We start from the raw sequence: 20,629 nt of genomic DNA on the forward strand, positions 1-20,629 counted from the left end.
TCTCGAGTTTTTGACTATAAAAGAATTGGCCATGGACCCATTTAACATTGGAGTCAATGGGCATGTCCGAAAATGTCATTAAAACAGTCTTTAACATTAGTTTTCAAAACTGTGCAAATCACCGAGTGGTTAGTGGTGTTTGTTGATGATTATAAACAATATATCGTCGCAATATATGATTCCAATCCGTTTATTTTGCTATAGTGGAACGATTTTTTCAGACACTTCACAACCGTGTAACTTCCGCTCAATGACGAATAAAACACGACAGAAACTGTATTTCGCAACACTTTTTGTTTCTGGAACATCAATTAACATCACTAATCACTCGGTGAGTTGCACAGTTTTGTAAACGAACATTATTGGTTGTTTTAATGACATTTTCGGACATGCCCATTGACTCCAATGTTAAATGGGTCCATGGCCAATTCTATTATAGTCAAAAACTCGAGAGAGGAACCATTGTCAAAAAAATTTTGTCCACCACTCTTGTTCATCCAAAACAAACTACAATATAGACTCAAGGTGTTAAATACCGGAATTATCCTTTAAGCGACATTAAAATTGGGTGGACTAAGCCTGACTAACGTTTAATTGACTATTAGGGGCAGCCTTAATTTGTACACTGTCCCAGTAGGAAACCATTTTTGTGTAATTTGATGTACTTAACTTTTTTTTAGGACCATAAGGCCGTTTGCTGCTCTGTAATATTTCCCATAAGTTCAACATTGATATTTTTAATGGCATATTAAAATCCACCAAGAGTAATGACACTCAAAAAAAGTACTGTGCAAGTCAACTATTTATTTGTTCTTTGAATTATCAGATATTTCAGGCCACTCCAGTTAAATGTATTTAAAGAGAGCTCTCAAACACACTTCCTGTAAAAGCGACAGCCTACTTCAAGCCTACTTCACCATTTGTAATTAGAGGAGCATTTCTGTCACTCCGATTCACACGTTGAATGGCATTTACTGGTGGTGAAACTCTGCTTGTTTAGTGTTTTTGTAATTTTGAGCTGTTTTACCATTACATAATATTTCAAACTCATATCCGTTGGGATGTTTTTTAAGGTTAAGAAGGCCTTGCAAAAGGCATAAGACAAATTGCTAATCAGACTATTCTAATGTTTTCTGTATGTATTTGTTGGATTCTGTGAAGTTTCATATGGTACATTATTGTGGAGGAAATCATAGCATGTTTGACAGTGGATCATTAAACACAACTGGCATTTGAGGCAAGTTGGGGTTGCTGTTGTTTTAAGTTCACTGCTTAAAGTCTGCATGAAATGAAAATTCACAATCTATTTTCTAAATGTGTGTTATGGATCCATCTTAGGCCCTGTTTACACCTTGTATTCAAGCCCCCATGAAATCAAAATGTAGCTTTTAGGAATATGTTAGCCTTAAAGTTATGAATAAGCTGGTGTGTTCCAAAACAGTGACAAAATTTGCATTTAGGAGATATAGCATTCAAAAATTCCGCTAAAATGGATCACAGATTTTTCTGACATCACCGTGGACTTCAGCTTCTCATCACATCTTCTGTCCAATCAAATGCTCTCTAGAATCTGAAGCGTCCCGCCCCCTATGCTTTAAAGTAAACCACCTGGGCAAAGCGACCGTTGACACGTCACAGAGCAATATGGGTTGGATATGCGTGTTCGGTTGCTCAAACGCTCGAGTTTTATGCCGTTTTCCAACTGTACGTTGGTTAATTTGTTCACACCTCTACTATTGAATCCAACATATCATCAGCGCTCGGATTCGCTTCCAAGGTGCAGTCTGTGAGGTAAACTAAACGCTATTGCGTATTTGAAAAGGGGAGGAGCCATTCAATATGTCCCGCCTTAGCTTCCTGTTTTAGTGGAAATAACGTCACGCATCATTCAAAGCTGCGCGTTCCAAGGCACTTCAGTGAACCTTAAGAAGCATTTTCTTCAATCCGGTCACAAGTGGTGGCGCTAAATACAGGTGTAAACGGGGTCTAAACTGTTTTGAGTTTGTCCACCTTTGCGCGCTTCCAGAGGTAGTCGAAAATGCATTCGACCGGATTGCTTTCGTAGTGTAAACGCTCATGGGCCGGTTTCACAAAGATAGACTTTGACTATGGCTTAGATATAGTAGATAGTCAGACTTCAGATAGACATCTTAATCAGACCGTTGCACAAAGCACTTAAGACTTTGACTATCTTAAGTAGGACTACACTGCAATGCATTCTGGGTAAACTAAGACACTTTTCAAAACAAAAAACATGGCGAATCGAGTAAGCGCATCCAGCCGCTCAGTTTATCCCAGCAGAAAATATGTGTTTGTTGGAGTATAACAGTTACAAGGACATTTTACTTGGGAAATTTAGCAGAGAATGTAGTAACAAGAAGAAATGTTTGAAAAAAGATTGCTATGACCGTTAACAGCGTTAATCCGACCGTTGAGCGTTAAAGACGTACAGAAAAGATACAAAAACGATACTGACGATGAAGTCCTCATTATTATATATTTCCAGTAGGTTATGCGGTCCCTAAAAACTCTTTCCCTTCTCAGCGCTCTCCACGTTGTCTGCAAACCACAAATTATGAGCCGTTTTCCCTTTTCTTTTGGCTGTTTGTGATGTAACTGATTGTTACTGCTGGTTGCCAAGGTAACATAGAGTCTTAGATGTCTTAGAGTAAGGTGTCTAATTTTTTGGGTCTAAATTAAGTAAAATTTTTGTGAAACAGTCTAACTTGCATTAGACTAGTCTATAAGCAAATTTTAGACTTGTCTAACACTATAGGCCGGTCTAAAATAGCTTTGTGAAACCGGCCCCATGTGTTCGAACATCCAAAAAAGACTATCTACTCTCCGCCTACTGACCTAATGAGGACACATAATGGGAAGCGCACTAGTCAGGCGGGATTTATACGTTTTTGGCTGAAGACCCAAGACGAAAAACGTATCAAGCTCAAATGTTCGCTCCCCATTCCTGCAGGACTTCTCCACTCATTTAGTCTGCTTAAATCGCCGCTCAAGCTCGCGTTCACTGGCCTCCACTTTTACACGCGGCACATCTCAACAAACCAAGTCCTCACCCTATACTATTCCCGTCACAATACGGAAGAAAAATCTGTTGCTACTTCCATTTCATTGCGACTTTAAAGTCAAGTCAACGAGAAGCTGCTTAAAATAGGCATATTACCATTCAGTGGCATTTTTTTGTGTGTAATTTTATAGTTTCGCACAATATCTATATTGGGAAATCCATGGTACTTCAATCTTTTTTCCCTTGAATAACGTGTTTGTTAGTTGCATTAATCAGACTTTAGACTGCTTTAGTCATGTGACTGAAGTGAGGGATTTTTTCTTGTCGTCTGCATGACTTCCTCTTTCTCTTGCTCTTTTTTTTCTTCTTCACCATCCTCCTCTGTTTCAGGTGACGGAGATCCAGGACTGGAGTGCTGCCAGCCCCCACAGCGCAGCCTACGTCCTCTGGGACAACGGGGCCAAGAACCTCTACCGAGTGGGATTCGAGGGCATGGTGAGCCACCCCCATCACTACACGCATACACAAAAGACTGCAGTTAACTGGCTTTTGTGTTGCTACCCACCCCCCCGCGCACACAATGCACCACACACAGACCAGCATCCCATAAGCTGGGCTTCTTTATGAGAGCCATGTGCAGGGCAGGCATTGTGAGGGGCAGCTGGATGAGCTATCTGCATGATAAAAGAAATCTGTCCCCTTTCTGTCTCTTCACAAGAGAGCGAGAATCAACATGAGGAGCAAAGGCAAAGAGAGCAATGGGAGTGGCCTGCGTAAAGCGTGCCTCCGCTATTGAAGCGCGAGGCTGCCCGTTCATTGGCTGTTCGGCTTTCTGCGACGTCTGAATTTCAGCCAATCTCTTTGCAGTTGGGCTACGGCTTTTGTCTATGCGATCGCTATATATCCGTAGGGTGTGCGCAGCCATCTGCCACTGGAATTATTAATTAGATTTGGATAAAGAGGATGAAGCACAGACAACTGTATCATTGAGACTGTTTAGACTTTAGGAATGTTGTCATCAGGCACACACAACAGTTTGAACAAATCTCTCATAAGTGTCTTCTTCTGTGTTTTTTTTTTAGTCTGATTTGAAATGTGTGCAAGATGCCAAAGGAGGCGCTTTTTACAGAGACCACTGTCCAGTGTTGGGTAAGCTTTAAAATGTCTCGTATTATACACATATATCATACTTGTAGGCACACACTATTTATGATGAATATGTGTTTGAGTGAAGTCCACCATTGCAGTGTATTGTGTGAGATGCTTCCACTAGGTGTCAGCACTAGATGCTGTGATCTTCACACGTACATTTAGCTTCAGTGACACATTCCAGTTTAAAAGCTCTTTTGGCCCCAATCCATAATTGACTCCTTGCTATCCAAGCCAATAACAGAAGGTTCTAAACAAAAGTGGTTGAACTCAAATTAATTACTCTTGAAACCTGAAGGCATGGTCCCACATAGCTCAAAGTCTTAAGCTGCGGTCCAATTCACAGGGTCCCTATGCAGTGTTCACTGCTCCCTATACTCACCAAGCAAGAGTTATCTCAATTCACTTTACCAAAATGCATTCATTTGAAACGCACACATGCATACAAGACTTCACGCATATTGGAGTTACGGTGTGATGTATGATATATTTTTTGGAGACGCGTATGTAATGAGACCATTTGTATTTATATAGAATATTTTATATTATACATTTAATTAATAAAATCTGGAAAATTGGCATGCTGACATTGAAGCGTGACTCGTGCAAATCATTTCATTCGGGATTGGTGGAGAGAGGAAAGTTATTCAGGCTGATTCAGACCAATTATTTATTATGTACACCCATTATATAATACGTCAACTAATGTGAACAAATGAAACCTTATTGTAAAGTTTTACTAATTTCTTTAATAAAAATAAAATAAAAAAACGTACTCGCACCGAACTTTTAATGGTAGTGTATAAAGTTACAAAAGCTTTCTATTAAAAACTATATAAAATGGGTAACGCTTTACAATAAGGTTTATTAGTTAACATTAGTTAATGTATTAACTAACATGAACAAAACATTTGTTACAGTATTTATTCATCTTTGTTAATGTTAGTTAATAAAAATACATCGGTTCATTGTTTGTTCATGTTAGTTCACAGTGCATTAACTCATGTTAACAAATACAACCTTTGATTTTAATAATGTATTAGTAAATGTTGAACTTAAGGCGAGACACTACGGGTGAATAGGGTAACATTTTTAACTAGGAGATACCATGAAACTTTCCCAGTTTATTACATTAAGATGAGAAAACAATGTATTACAAATTTTCTGTAATTTAATGTTTAAATATGCAAATGAGGCAATATCTAATTAAATATGCGCACATTTGCATATATCTATATTTTTAAATCTGAGTATTGGATAAAGCCAGGTTAAAAAATATTTTGTCTTTGTGTTCACATATTAGATGGGAAAAAAATTACAGAGGGATTTATGGATATCTACTTTTGTTATCCTGTAAATCAGAATATACTGTCAAAAGAATAGAAACAATAAAATGATTTTCGCCGTGTTTTTTTAATAAAATGTTCTATAAATCAGGCTAGGAATAATATATCCCTCAAATCCCTCTGTAAATGTCTTCATAATATAACTAGGTACAAGACTGGAGAGTTTGGTGTATATAGGTGCTACTGAAGAGGAGATTTCGGACTTGGATTACGAGAGAAAAGTCATTTTGAGAAAACGGGCTTTGAAGATTTATCATCAGCCAATGAGATTGTGCATTCAGCCCTTTTACTTTCACGAATGGTTGCTGATAAAAAGGAAATGACCATATTTTGATCCGACAGCATTGTACAGGAGAGAGAGCGCTTTCCAGCGGTGTGTGTGAATGACAGGGAGCAGACAGCGATCGCGGAGCAGCGCGTTGATTTAGAACGCCAACTTTTGTTGAATTTAGGAGAAATCTACAGACGCAAACAGACAAAGTGTAGTGAAATAAAGACCTAAATGTGTATTTTGGACTTTTTTTCACCACAAGTTTGAAAGAAGACATGTTATTGAAGACAATTAGTTTGTTAGACAATTAGAGTTTTTGCCTGCCGTGTCTCGCCTTAACATTATCTAAGATTAATACATGCTGTAGAAGTGTTGTTCATTCTTAGTTCGTTAACTAAAGAACCTTATTGTAAAGTGTTACCAATCTTACCGATCTAAAACCGATCTTTGAATGATAGTGCAGATGCTTTAGCATGACTAGGCCATTTCTGAATCTTCTCAGTTCATTTTTTTTAAATGATTGGTCACAATAGAGTAATGAACGCTGGTCTCAGATGATAATGCCCATGAGAAGCTGTTCTATTGCTCCCTCGACCATCTCTCTCTTTCCTCTGTGACCGTCCGTAGGTGAACAGAATGGAAACAGGAACCCTGGGGGCCTGCAGATCGGAGACTTGGTCAACATTGATCTGGACCTGGAGATCGTTCAGTCGCTGCAGCACGGACACGGGGGCTGGACCGATGGCATGTTCGAAACCCTCACCACCACAGGCACTGTGTGCGGCATCGACGAAGACCATGACATAGTTGTTCAATATCCTAGTGGAAACCGGTCAGTCACACCGCACCTCCGAAAATCATCACGGGCCATTCTTCCTTTTGTTTCATGGTGGCATGTTTCAGGCACAAACCTCAAATTTATGACAAATCGTATTACAATTATGTTGATTAATAAGTATGTACATTACAATTTTACATTTGTATATACACATTCTACACATCCAAGTAAATAATTGGTAATCAATAATTCGTCAATACATAAGAAACACTTCACATTAGTCCTCTTGGTAGCATTAAACTGCTTTTTGAACAAAAACATCTCGATATACCTAAGCAGTGCAACAATATTAAAACAATTTTTTGTTCTGGTCAACGATTAATCGCGATTAAAAGTCCCCTTGTAGTCAATAATTTGATGCCTTAAAACTCATCTTTGATCACCAAAATGACATATTTAAACGTTTTTTCTTTGAAAAAATTAATTTGTCATGAATTAAAATAGCTTGAATGTAACTCTACACCCTTGCCTCATTTAGTATACGCGGTTCTATAAATATGCAAATGAGCCCCACCTCCATTCTCCTTACCGCAGGCAAAATAAAAGTTGTTTACATAATATATGTGTGTGTACTTTGTATAATTATTTTGTATATATAAACACACACACATGCATCTATGCATTTAAGAAAATGTGTTATTTATGTAAAATATTCATATATAAAATAAATTATATATGAATATATAAATACAGTATATACATGCAAATATATCTTAAATATGTACATGCATGTGTGTATTTATATATACAAAATAATTATACACAGTACACGCACATATTATGTAAACACAAACTTTTATTTTGGATGCAGTTAATCGTTGCCTAGCACTAAGAAGCTGTCTCTTAGCGTGTGTGTGTGTTTTTTTATTTTTTTTATTTTTTGTTTTTTTTATAGTTTCGAGGAACTGCTAATATAAGTTCAGCTAATATAAATCTGTCCGATTCACTATGATTAATGCCCAGCTGTTGCAAAATGCAGATAACAATAGTAGATCATGTTTTCCATTGAATTGTTTCCTTGCTTTGTGAAAACAACTGTCGTTGAGGATCCACGACTCTACTGTGTAATGGACACAAACCCTTGTGTGTGTTCCAGGTGGACGTTTAACCCGGCGGTGCTCACCAAGGCAAACGTCGTGCGCAGCGGAGAGGTGGCGGCTGGAGCGGAGGGAGGCAGCTCTCAGTTCCTGGTGGGAGACTTGGTCCAGATCTGCTATGACATCGACCGCATCAAACTACTCCAGAGAGGACACGGAGAGTGGGCTGAAGCTATGCTGCCAGTGAGCGTCACCTGACCTCATCCACACACAAATTACAATTCTGTCGTCATTTACTCACGCTCACGTCATTTCAAGCCTGCGGGACTTCTGTGGAGCGCAAAATACGTTTTAGTATTTTTTTTTGTCCATACACTGGAAGTCAATCATTAGCAAAAAAAATTCAAAATGTCTGTTTTGTATTCTGCAGAAGAAAGTCATATAGGTTTCGAACAGCATGCGTGTAAATAAATGACACAATTTTAGTTTTTGGGTGAACTATCCCTTTAAAGATTACTTGACATTGTTTCTGTGAATGTGTAACATTATATTACTCTTTGGCTGAGTTATGAGAACATGGATATGTTTTAGCCATTTTATTAAATAATAGGAGAGAGGACAAAAAATGAACAGGATCAGGAAATGTTGCTGGATTTAAACTTGTCACCCGTATTGGCACCAATGCGACACTAAGCACTAGGCCACAGCTTTATTTTTATTTTTTATACTTTTCTAATGACCTTTTTTTCATACTGAGACATCTGACTCAAGTCTGCACAAAAATATCTGAGACTAATGCCATACATAGTCAATTGTTCATAATTCAGAAAGACTTTTACTACTACTACTAAGCAAGCATCTTAAATTTCTTTATTTAGCCCACAAATAAAAGGACCCGTAAAGGCAGGCGATGATGAGACCTCATCGTTGTCATAAAGACCCGGTCTGAGGCTGATCCACTGCCAATAGCACAGTTGTTTTATGTGATCTGCAGCCCTGCCTCCTGAAGCAGTCGATGGGATGCTGTGAGTGGCGTCGGGCCTGTGTGCTTGCTTTATATTTCTCCCTTTTGTTGTCCTCAATGGACAAAGCTCACAATTCCAATAGCTTCAGTTATGAGCCATATAGATGAGGAATGGGTCCTGCAAGCTTAGGAGCCGTTGGGTATTCTCTTTTTAAATGAGCCAATCTCAATTTTAAAAGCTAGACCTTACACTTTATTGATTTTTTTTCTCCTCCGACCACCACATCTCTCTCTCTCTCCCTCCACAGTACTTAGGATGTTGCTCTCAGAGGGGCGTTTGTACCTGTGCGTAACGAACGGTTTGAACACAAAGTTGTCTAGCATTCCAGACGTTTCTGAGCTTCGAGGGAAAAGAAAGTGTGTTCAAAGCAATCAATCTCGTTTAGGACAGTCACACACTCACACACTGTGTTTTCTTCCGAGCAGACTCTTGGAAAAGTGGGGAGAGTGCAGCAGATTTACTCTGACAGCGACCTGAAAGTCGAGGTGTGCGGGACGTCCTGGACGTACAACCCCGCTGCCGTCACTAAAGTGGCTCCTTCTGGATCTGCTGTTACTAATGCTTCTGGAGGTAACACACACACACACACTTTATTTTTATTTTTATATATATATAAATAAATATACTGGAGAGGATAGTAAATAGTAGTATATATATATTTTTTAAATTGGTCACTTATTCCTATGAACACCATTTGTGTTATTTCATAGATTTAATGACTTGAAAAAAGTGGAAATTTGTAATAATGTAGAATTATTAGGTGTGTGCAAACTGAGTGGTAGTGCACATGGGTTTTTTCCTGGTATCTTTTGATATCATTACATTTCAATTAGGGCTGCACAATAGTGAGAGAAAAAAAGTGAGAAAATCATGTAAAAAGTATCATCTTTTATTGGAAAATTAAACTTTTGATCAAACTTTGATGTTTGATTTAATCTTTTAAACAACTGAGAAGATAGTGATTAAACTACATTTTATAAAGTCACCTGTCAAGCTCCTGAATAAAAAATAATAATAAATAATAATACTAATAAAAACTGAAGCCGTTGTTAAAACTATTCTTTTAAGGCAAAATTTGATTTGAGAAATACTTGATAAATGTCGCTGTTACTGGTAATGGCTTGCTGGGAAGTGTGTACACAGGTGAAACTCAAAAAATTAGAATATCGTGCAAAAGTTCATTTATTTCAATAATTAAACTTAAAAGGTGAAACTAATATATTTATTTTGTATACTAATATATACATTTTGATGATTATGTCCCCAAGTGAAAACCCCAAGTTCATAAGCTGTAAGCCATAATCATCAAAATTATAACAAATAAAGACTTGAAATATCTCACAGCTTTGCATGTAATGAGTCTATATAATATATTAGTTTAACTTTTTACCGGTAAGTTGAATTATTGAAATAAATGAACTTTTGCACGATATTCAAATTTTCCGAGTTTCTCACACACACGCACGCACGCACGCACGCACGCACACACACACACACACACACACACACACACACACACACACTCACACACACACACACACACACACACACACACACATATATATGCAAGCCATTACCAGGTTTTGACCCAATATGGCTATTTGTTTATTGTTATAGTAATATATTAAAATGTTAAATGCATTTATTAACATTGTAATAATTTTACTGTACAATATAGTATTTAATAAAATAAAATTTACTATAATTTACTAAAAATTGTTCTATAATTTACTTTAATAGAACAACTGTAAAAGATAATGCTCATACCCATTTCTTTATTTTCAAAAGTTAAACAATCAAGGTTTTTTTGTGTGTTTTTTTTTGGGGGATAATTGCACTTAGTCATATCTTATACATGCTGTATCACGCAGCCCTAAGTTCAGTATATTGTGACATGAACTGAATTGCCAGAGGATGAAAGCGTTCTATATTTCAGTGGCGTTCAGTCAACCACGAGTCCATCAGTCATCGTGAGCTGTGTGTGACACTATAGCAGTGTTGACAGAAGTCCTTCTCTGCCCTCAGAGCGCCTGTCCCAGCTCCTCAAGAAGCTTTTCGAGACCCAGGAGTCTGGAGACATTAATGAAGAGCTGGTGAAGGCCGCCGCCAATGGAGACCTGGCCAAAGTAGAGGACATCCTGAAGAGACCTGATGTAGACGTAAGAGTTCGACCATAACACACGCACACAGGCTTTTCATATACAGTCAAAGCTAAATTTATTCAGACACCTTCAACATTTCTCACATTATCACAGTTTATTCGCTATAATTTAGAAAAGGGTAATAAAACATGACAAGAAGTTATCAAATCAGTGGATATTTCACTGGTTTTGTCCATCCTTCTGTTAGACCGTCAACTGAATTATGCTGAATATCTGTCAGCTGTTAAATTTAAGTACACAATTAGATAATACCAATTTAGCTCAACCAATTACAGAGCACTGCTTCATTTAGTTCAGTCTGTGGTGTAGAAAGGTCGCATTAGCAATTAAAGAAAAAAACACAAGCTAAACATGGTCAGGTCAAAGTGTCTGAATCATTTTTGGTCCCAAATTTGTATACATTTTACTGGTAGTCCACTGTATGAAGAATTTTGGGGTATAATATGTCACGGTTTACTTTATTTTGCTCTCCTCACTTACATAAATGAACTATACTGTCCTGCACCCACTAGTAAAAAAATATTTAAAAAACCCTGTAATATTCCACAGGTTTCCTAACTGTATTTTGCTATTTAGTCATAACTATGCCCGAGTTTGCACACCCACAAAAAGCTCAGCAGATTTCCATAGAATTCGAATGGATTCAACACATCCCCTGCATGTTTGTTTAATATTTAGTACCACACCTTGTTATTTACAAATGATAGAATTTACAAGAATAGTTAAAGGAAAAAAAAGTGCACATTTAGTGTGATCCTTGTGACAAGACTCTGTTCGACTTGATCAGATAGGTAGCGGTTTTTACATTTTAGAAGTGCAAGCCAGAATTAAGAAACGTTTTTTTGAGCGAGCAGCATATACTTCTCATTTTCTTTGAACTGCTGCACCTTCAGTATTTCCTGAAATCTCCCAGATCAGATCAAACGCACAGTCGAAGGATGATGGCTGCTCTTATATGTACGAGATTTCCTTTGCTCTTTTTGGAGCTCCTATGAGCCTGAAACTCAGATTTGTGAACATCGAGCTACAGTAAAACAAAAGAGTCCCTAATATGCTGAAAGTATTCAACAGGAGTTTGTATGAAGACTTGGACCACATTAATTGCTTTAAATGAGACTGAACGTTACAAGCAAGCAAACAACGTACTCTGAAAGCGTGTGGCATCTGGACATACTCCTAAAACCAGGGTTTCATGGTTCGTGAACGGTTGAGGAGCGTTGCTTGTGTGCATTTCAAAATGAAAATCAATTGACCACTTTCCTGAAATGTCTCAAAGCATTTGGTCTCACCACAATAATAATGGGGAAGTCTAATCACCACAATGATAATATGATTGTGCCAGAGATCGCACAGCATGTTGACTACAGGGAAATAAGGGGAATGCAGTCCACAATGAACATGTGTGAAGGCAACCATCCTTGAAATGTTATTGTGGTTTTAGCAAGATTCCCATGGCCTTTGAAGACTTGAAATGTGAGGGAATTTTAAAATTGTGACTTCCAGGTCTTGGAATTCTGAGGGGCAGAATATATATATATATATCACACAGACACACACACAGACACACAGACACACACACAGACACACAGACACACAGACACACAGACACACAGACACACAGACACACACAGACACACACAGACACACACAGACACACACAGACACACACACACACACAGACACACACAGACACACACAGACACACAGACACACACAGACACACACAGACAGACACAGACACACACAGACACACACAGACACACACACACACACACACACACACACACACACACACACACACACACACACACACACACAGAGAATACACTCCCAGCTCACCAAGGCTGAATTTATTTGATAAAAAAACAGTAATTTTGTGAAATATTATTACAATTTATATTGTATTATAAATATAATATATATATATATATATATATATATATATATATATTAGTAAAATGTAATTTATTCCTGTGATCAAAGCTGAATTCTCAGCATCATTGTTATCAATGTTGAAAACAGTTATTTACATATTTATTTCAGGATTCTTTGATGAATAGAAAGTAAAAAAAAAAACAGCATTTATCTGAAATAGAACGTTTTTGTAACATTAAACACAGTACCGTTCAAAAGTTTGGGGTCAGTAAGAAATTGTATAAAAAATTTTTTGGGGAAATAAATAAAATAAATCAATACTTTTATTTATCAAGGATGAATTAAATTGATCAAAAGTTACAGTAAAGACATTTATAATGTTACAAAATATTATATATAAAAAAAAAATCAGTTCTTTTGAACTTTCTATTCATCAAAGAATCCTAAAAAAAAGAAAAAAAATGTACACAACTGTTATCACTCAACAATGATAAACATAATGAATGTTTTTTGAGCATCAAATCATCATATTAGAATGATTTCTGAAGGATCATGTGACCGACTGAGTAAAGATGCTGAACATTCAGCTTTGATCACAGGAATAAATGACACCTTAAAATATATTTAAATAGAAAACATTTATTTTAAATTGTCATCTTAACACATTTTTTTTTTTTTTTTTTTAAATCAAATAAACGCAGCCTTGGTGAGCAGAAGAGACTTCTTTTGAAAAACATTAAAAACCGTACCGATCCAAAAGTTTTGAACGGCAGTGTACATCCATCTTTCCTCTCAGCTTTCTGGTTTATGTGTGTGCCACCACGGCCGGCTCTGTCCTCCACCGCCCCTCACTCCAGTAATTGCTTTGAGCAGAGGGAGGGATGGGTAGGGAAGTCAGAGTGGCTTGGGTGACTGGCCAAATTATTTGCTCGGCAGGACAAGACATGTCCTGCAAATACACCAGGGGCTCCGGTATTAATATTCATGCCTTTGCACACTAGTTTAGCTTACCGCAATGCAGATCACAATTAGACTCATGTAAACACTCGCACGTGAGCCCACATACACCTTGTTGACACAAAGATGTATATTGCACCATGTGATCAGATGTGTCTTTTTGTTGTTCCCAGGTGAACGGGCAGTGCGCAGGACACACCGCCATGCAGGCCGCCAGCCAAAATGGACATGTGGACGTCCTCAAACTGCTCCTGAAACATAATGTGGACCTGGAGGCGGAGGTTTGTACTGGCCTCTTCTCAGAAATCACTAACCAGCATATATAGACATAGCACTTCTTCTGGGAGCGTGACTTGTTGGATTGAGTGAAATGTTTCCTTGTGTCTGTTTAATGTGCTAAGATTAATGTTAAATACTGTTTTCGGCAGTATAGCCACAATATAAATGCTAAAATACTGTCCTATTCCAACTTGATACAGAGACAGCTCTACAATTTGTCGGTTTATTCCCCTGGAAACTGTAGACACTATGTCTCTATTAAAAGATGACTATTTTTAGCATCGCATGCAAGTATAGCAAACATGCATCATAACAGAAATCATAATAGTTTCTCATATTTCTTTTTTTTTTAAAGGAATATTTCTGTGTATAGTTATATAAAGGATATTATCTTCTACAGAGGAACCTAGCTCTGTAGGGAACACACACACACACACACACTTTACATTTTTATAATAATTTACACACTGTTATTATTGCATCCTGTTAATGTACAACAATACTGAGCTGCAAATGGTATCTGCCACTGTTTATAAGTATAAATGGCATCTAGCAACTATTTGCACTTACTGCAAAGAACTGCTACTTTTATATTGTGTAAATGGAAATAGTAAATAGCATATCGCTGAGGAAATGGTACTATTGACACTTAGTGTAATAGCATCTATTGCTTTTGTCACTTAGTGCAAATAGCCGCTGCCGCGTTTTAATCCGTGGAGTGATTTTACAATTAACTTGCACTGATGAAATTAAGTTTTAGGCTCGCATTATTGTAACAGGAATGCTAAGTGAAATAAGTGTTTACATTTAAATAGAGAAGTACTCCAGAGGCGCATTGAGATACCGTTACTGAACCTCGATTCCCGTGTTATGAGGATAAGTTAGCGTTAGCATGCAGTCAGCACATCTACTGTTTGGTTATGTGCAGGGAGAGGGAAAACTAACATTGTTATTCAAGCCACGCGAAGGGTTCTCCGCTCACAATCACAATCAAGCCCGAATATTTATTTCCTGGTGATGTTTCAGGGGCAGAAAAGATCATGATGCTGCTGTGAATGCTGTTAGCGTTGATACAAACGTCCACAAATCACTTTATCCCCCACTTCACTGGTTTTGTTTGGGTGTCTTTTATGAATTGTTAGTGGCAACAAAATATGTATATTTTTAAATCTCATGAAGGTGTAAATTAATATTATATTGCCAAGTATTACATAAAAAAATGTAATATACAAATCTTATACGACTAAACGGCTATATACAAGCAAGCTGTTCAAATTCTGCAAAGTCATTCACTTGTATGATTTGAACATTGGGGGGTTGTGCTCTTACTTTAACCAGTGTTGTTTTGGTATTATTTATATACTATTATAGGATTTATTATTTTGTATGAACTTATATTTACATTTTTTTGTTTTAATTTAGCTGTGTCTGTTATATTTTCTGTTAAAATTGAGTAATTTTGTGCTTTTGTAATGAAGTAAAAAAAAAAAACATTTGTAAAATTAATGTTTATTTCTATTTTAGTTTATAAATTTAACTTGAATTTACTTATTTCAGTCAGTTGCCAATGAAACATTTCTAATATTAGTTAGAATTATTCATATTTTTAGTTATATATATATAACAATAACAACACTGATGTGAACTTTTACTGGCTGAATGTTAAGTTATCCTAGTCTTTATAGGATGTTTTATGGTTTAAAGGATGTTTGTTTTTCTGTTAGTTTCCCATTGGAATTCTTAATGCAATATTGTGATCCACGTTTATTAGGTGTAATTTATGGCGGCAAATCACACCTCAAATTAATTAGCCAGAAGATTTGCATCATAAGGCGGTTGCTTCCGTAATGATTGTGTGTCCATAAACATTCCTCAGCGCTTTTCCTTTCCTAGGCCAGTTCTAGTTGTGAAGGCTTTCGAGTCAGACGGCGGTGTTTAAATGGGGATGCTGACAGTGATTGATGTGCGACTCTTTCAGGATAAGGATGGAGACCGAGCTGTCCATCACGCGTCCTTCGGGGACGAGGGCTCCGTCATTGAGGTTCTGCAGCGCGGCGGGGCCGACCTGAACGCCAGAAACAAACGCAGACAGACGCCCCTGCACATCGCTGTCAACAAGGGCCACCTGCAGGTGGTGAAGACTTTGCTCGACTTCGGCTGCCACCCCAGTCTGCAGGTGAACTATCTGTCCAAGTATTTATAGCCCCTGGTGTCTCAGTACCTCAGTTTAGAGAGTGAACTCGCGTCCTTGCCTCGACTTTCTGTGACGCTTTCGGTCTCATCATTTGAGCTAAAGCTGATAGTTAGTCAGTAGCTTCTTGTAGTGCTTGTACACTATTGGTCAAAAGTTTAATATACCACTTTTGACCAATAGTGTACACAAATCCAGATTTTATATTTTACAAATCTTAATTATATATATATATATATATATATGAACTTCAGATGCAAAAGCCTCTAAGTGCCATCTGAAATTTTCTTCTAGAATGATAATTTTTATCGAGCTTGTATGTTTATGTTCAGTTATTTCACTTTAATGGAAATGAAAATTACCTATTAATTGTCATTAAAGTGAAATTACTGAAATTAAATATACGAGCTTGATAAAAATGCTAATTTTAGAAGAAAATTTCAGATGGCACTTAGAGGCTTTGTAGAATACTAAAATAGAATATTTGTAGAATAAAAAAATCTGGATTTTTGTAACATTAAATTAAAATGATCATAAGTGACAGTAAAGTCAATAAAAATATATACTTTGTTTTTTAAAATCTTACTTGCACCAGACTTTTAAAAGGAACTATATTATGGTTTCCACAAAAAATATTAAACATCAAAGACTGTTTCAACATGGATAGTAAAAAAAAATCTGTTTTTGTAAGCACTAGGCACCAAATTCAACATTTGATTTCTGTGGGATCATGTGACACTGAAGACTGGAGTAATGATGCTGAAAAATCAATTCCATTTTAGGAATAAATTGCATTTTGAAATACATTGAAATGGAAAACATTATAGATTAAATTGTCAAATTATTTCACAATATTACTGTTTTTACTGTATTTTGATACTTGATCAGTGTGTTCAAAAACACACACAAAAAAAATATTATTAATATTTTATATTTGATGAAGGCCATTGGCAGATTTTGGACAATAAATAGTTCAGTAATCGTTATTGGCCGATGCTGAAAATCTCAAAATATCAGCCAATTATAGGCTGATATTTAGCCTATAACTGATTTGCAGCAATGACATATTGGCTTGATTTATATTGGTTCATATCTTTTATATTTTGTAGAAAGTTCAGTAAATATTGTCATCTCAAAAATGATTGACGCAGAATCATTTTGAATGAAAATGATTCAACACTGTCTTTTTCAGTGCTCCCAGTAAAATGTTTTTTTTTTTTTGCAACTCAATTTATTTTTATTTTTTTCAGAAGCTATTGCCACAATTTTAAGACAGTTATTTGATTAGTATTCTGTTTATACCGCAGACTAGACAAATAGATGATAAAGAGACGGTGCTTTCCCCGGTGATTAACACTGTGGCACTTTAGACATGTTTTCCCCTATTCAGCAGTGACACCATATATTGCAGTTTTATCATGATTCAGCGCTGCTTGGTTGCCCGCATTTCAAAAGCTTAGGAAATGCCGTCACACTAAACATTGCAACGGGACGCCAGCATTTATGATCATGTTGGCATTTCTGCGGTAACTGCATCACGGCCTCTTTTATTCTCTGTCTGTGTGTAAAGAGACTGAAATTAACCTGCCAGGTTTATCAGCGTGTGTAACTTGAGGATGCCTCCTGCAGGACTCGGAGGGAGACACACCGCTGCACGATGCCATCAGCAAGAAGAGGGATGACATGCTCTCTGTGCTCCTGGAAGCAGGCGCGGACGTCACGATTACCAACAATAACGGCTTCAACGCACTTCACCACGCAGCTCTGCGAGGGAACCCCAGGTATGACTTCAGAGGGGGCATAACTGAAACCAGGGCTTCTGCTTTTAGTGAGAATTATGCCGCTCTGAACTTACTCAGTGGTTTCGGCTCATATCTGGAGCCTCTAATTTGAGATGTGTGAACGCAAAAGAAATCATTTCATCTTTACTCCGTTGTAGTTTCACAAGTGGTGATGCCCACTCGCACACAAACTACAGTTGGCACTTTGATTGCTATTTTCCTAGTAGCTGTAGAGGATTCTGTGCAGAGTGTGTTGGATTTAAGATACTAGTCATCATCATCATCCTCCTCTTTAACACACATTTCTCTTGATATCAGACTGAATGTTCAGATCAAGCAGTCAAAATATGCCTCATGGTTGTTTGAACTCTTCTCATGTATGTCGTTTCCTGTATCAATGGCAAACTTCTCCACTTTTGTTTATGGAACGGTAGAGTAATTTCTTCTGGGTGGAATTTCAAACTTGTTGAACTTCTTCGAGCTGCAATTTTAGCTTTTTTATTAATATATATAACATTCCTGATTTGTGAAGAAAAGAAAATGCACGTTAGAGGCTTTACTAAATATGTGTTTTAAAACGGTCATTTATATCTTATGCTTTAGTGTGCCGAACGTTTTGATTTTTAAACATTCCTTCTGCAAATATTCTAATTAGGGCTGTCACAATTCCTCGATAAAAAATAATAATTAAATCCTCCATTGCAATTTAACCTTATCTATTAATCGGAAGCGGCACAAATCGCGATGAACAACAGTTCGCATATTTCAAAAGTTTGAACCGTCCCTCTGAGTTTGCATGTTTTGATGTTCTTGGTTAAGAAATGACAGTGGCTATAGCATTTATATCGTGAAGAAGTGGCAAATATTAAGTGGATGTTTGAATTAAAAGTTGTTTGGCCAATATTAAACAAGGATTTGGTCATGCTGTAAAGTGTAACAACAACAAACCATTGGCTACCGCTCTGCTAGCATTGGTTATAATATGTAATGCACATAAGTTGAGTATTTATATTATGTATTTTAACAGTGTTGTTTTTCAATAAAACCATGATTACATGCTTTTGATACTTTATCCGAGCCACTTATTATCGCCTCAGGGTTATTATTACCTACGTATGTATTTAAGTCATTTTAATGGTTATCGTTTACTTAGGTCTATTTTTTTAATTACCACATAAATGATCCGATTAATCGTCAAAATAATCGACTGATTACTCGATTGCCAAAATAATCATTAGTGAGTGACAGCCCTAATTGTAATAATCCAGTGAGGTTTTTGTACGAGCGTCCTACAACATACGTTTGCAAACTTCTTGGAGACTTTGCCACAGTTCTTTTATGGATTTAGACAACTCAATTGCTTCTGTCTCTTCGTGTAATTCCAGACTGACTCGGTGAGATCAGATCTCTCTCTGGGCCAAACTTTCTGTTCGTAGGAATCCAAGTTGATATAAAAATCTGAAATTATAACAATATTTGCGAATGGATTGTTTGTAAACCTAAAAGTGAGATTTCCTATTGATACACTAAAGAAAATGATATAAATAGCATTGTGAAGCATCTAATCTAGTAATAAGACTTTATAAAAAAAAGTAGCACAGAAGCTCAGTGTATATAGTATTATAGTATTTAATTAAGGATTGATTTGGTGCACCTTTGTGCGGTACGAAATTGTTGTACAGTTCAGTTACAAATCCCTCAGTGAAATGATCAATCTCGACTTCAATCTCCCAATGGCAACATGGGGATCCTTTTTTATTGACCGTGCGGATGAAGAACTGCCCCCGGGTTAGTATTTATAGCTCGCTTGTACAGTAGAGCCTTGCAGAACCTGTCCCTTCACCATCAGAAAGTCCCAGAGATATATAGCTCTCCTCCAGCTCACCATTTACTTGTATTTCTCGCATGAGCTCCCACCGCTGCGGTCTTCTGTGAGCGGCACTCTCTCTTGTGCCGAAGCTACTTCTAGTCCAATCCTGGAGAGTAGACCTACGCGTGCGTTTACTCTGCTTTAAAATATTACATTTTCTTAATTTAATCCACATGCATTTCTCAGGACTTGTCTAATTGGAGTCATTTGTACATGTCGTAATAATAATAATAATAATCATCATTTTAATTAATTCGAAGACAATTCTTACATGAGACCCAATATTTGTTTTTTTCTCCTGCAATTTTGTCCACTCTTTCATAATATTCCTGTTAATATTTTAAGTAACCCGGTAAATATTTAAAGCCAGTAGGTAGCGGCCTGTCTCCTTTTGCAACATTTAAACACACTGATGTACATCCATCGCTGCTTTCTCAATTGTTTTAGCGTCGGTGGGCTTTAAGGATGGCTGGGTGAAAAGTAAAGTACAGTCATAACCTTAAAAAAAAAGGTTATGACTTTTATGACTTCGACAGTTATCATAACTCTGTGAAACATTAAACCACTGGTTGGGTATGGCTTTTTTCTATGTAGTATTGTTTTCATTTATTTCAATTCGTATTGAATATTCGTTGAGTAATCCCCATACATTGTGATTTTTCACCCTGGGGGTGTCGTAAGTGTTCATACATTAGTTTGTTTCTTCCCTCCTCCTCGTGTGTTTATGACCGTCCCAGGCTGAGAGCAGGACTGGTTCCTCTCAGTGACTCTCCGGATGGCTGCTGGAAGGCAGTTGTGCTCCAGCACTGTAAACAGTACAGTTAAT

The 20,629-nt window shown here is 37.1% G+C and overlaps 1 protein-coding gene across 2 annotated transcripts in view; it reads left to right on the forward strand.

Annotated features, from left to right (window-relative positions):
• mib1 (MIB E3 ubiquitin protein ligase 1) overlaps positions 1-20,629 on the forward strand; it is a 69,494-nt gene that overhangs the window by 10,857 nt on the left and 38,008 nt on the right. For both annotated transcript variants that reach the window (XM_079613272.1, XM_079613273.1), the window contains exons 4-12: positions 3,413-3,517; positions 4,105-4,171; positions 6,416-6,620; positions 7,723-7,906; positions 9,114-9,258; positions 10,714-10,847; positions 13,856-13,963; positions 15,940-16,137; positions 17,782-17,933. In XM_079613272.1, coding sequence (XP_079469398.1) covers positions 3,413-3,517; positions 4,105-4,171; positions 6,416-6,620; positions 7,723-7,906; positions 9,114-9,258; positions 10,714-10,847; positions 13,856-13,963; positions 15,940-16,137; positions 17,782-17,933 — 1,298 coding nt within the window. The remainder of the gene's footprint in view (positions 1-3,412; positions 3,518-4,104; positions 4,172-6,415; positions 6,621-7,722; positions 7,907-9,113; positions 9,259-10,713; positions 10,848-13,855; positions 13,964-15,939; positions 16,138-17,781; positions 17,934-20,629) is intronic.

This window comes from Phoxinus phoxinus (genome assembly GCF_949152265.1).
Source record: "Phoxinus phoxinus genome assembly, chromosome: 5".
Classification (NCBI taxonomy): Eukaryota; Metazoa; Chordata; class Actinopteri; order Cypriniformes; family Leuciscidae; genus Phoxinus; species Phoxinus phoxinus.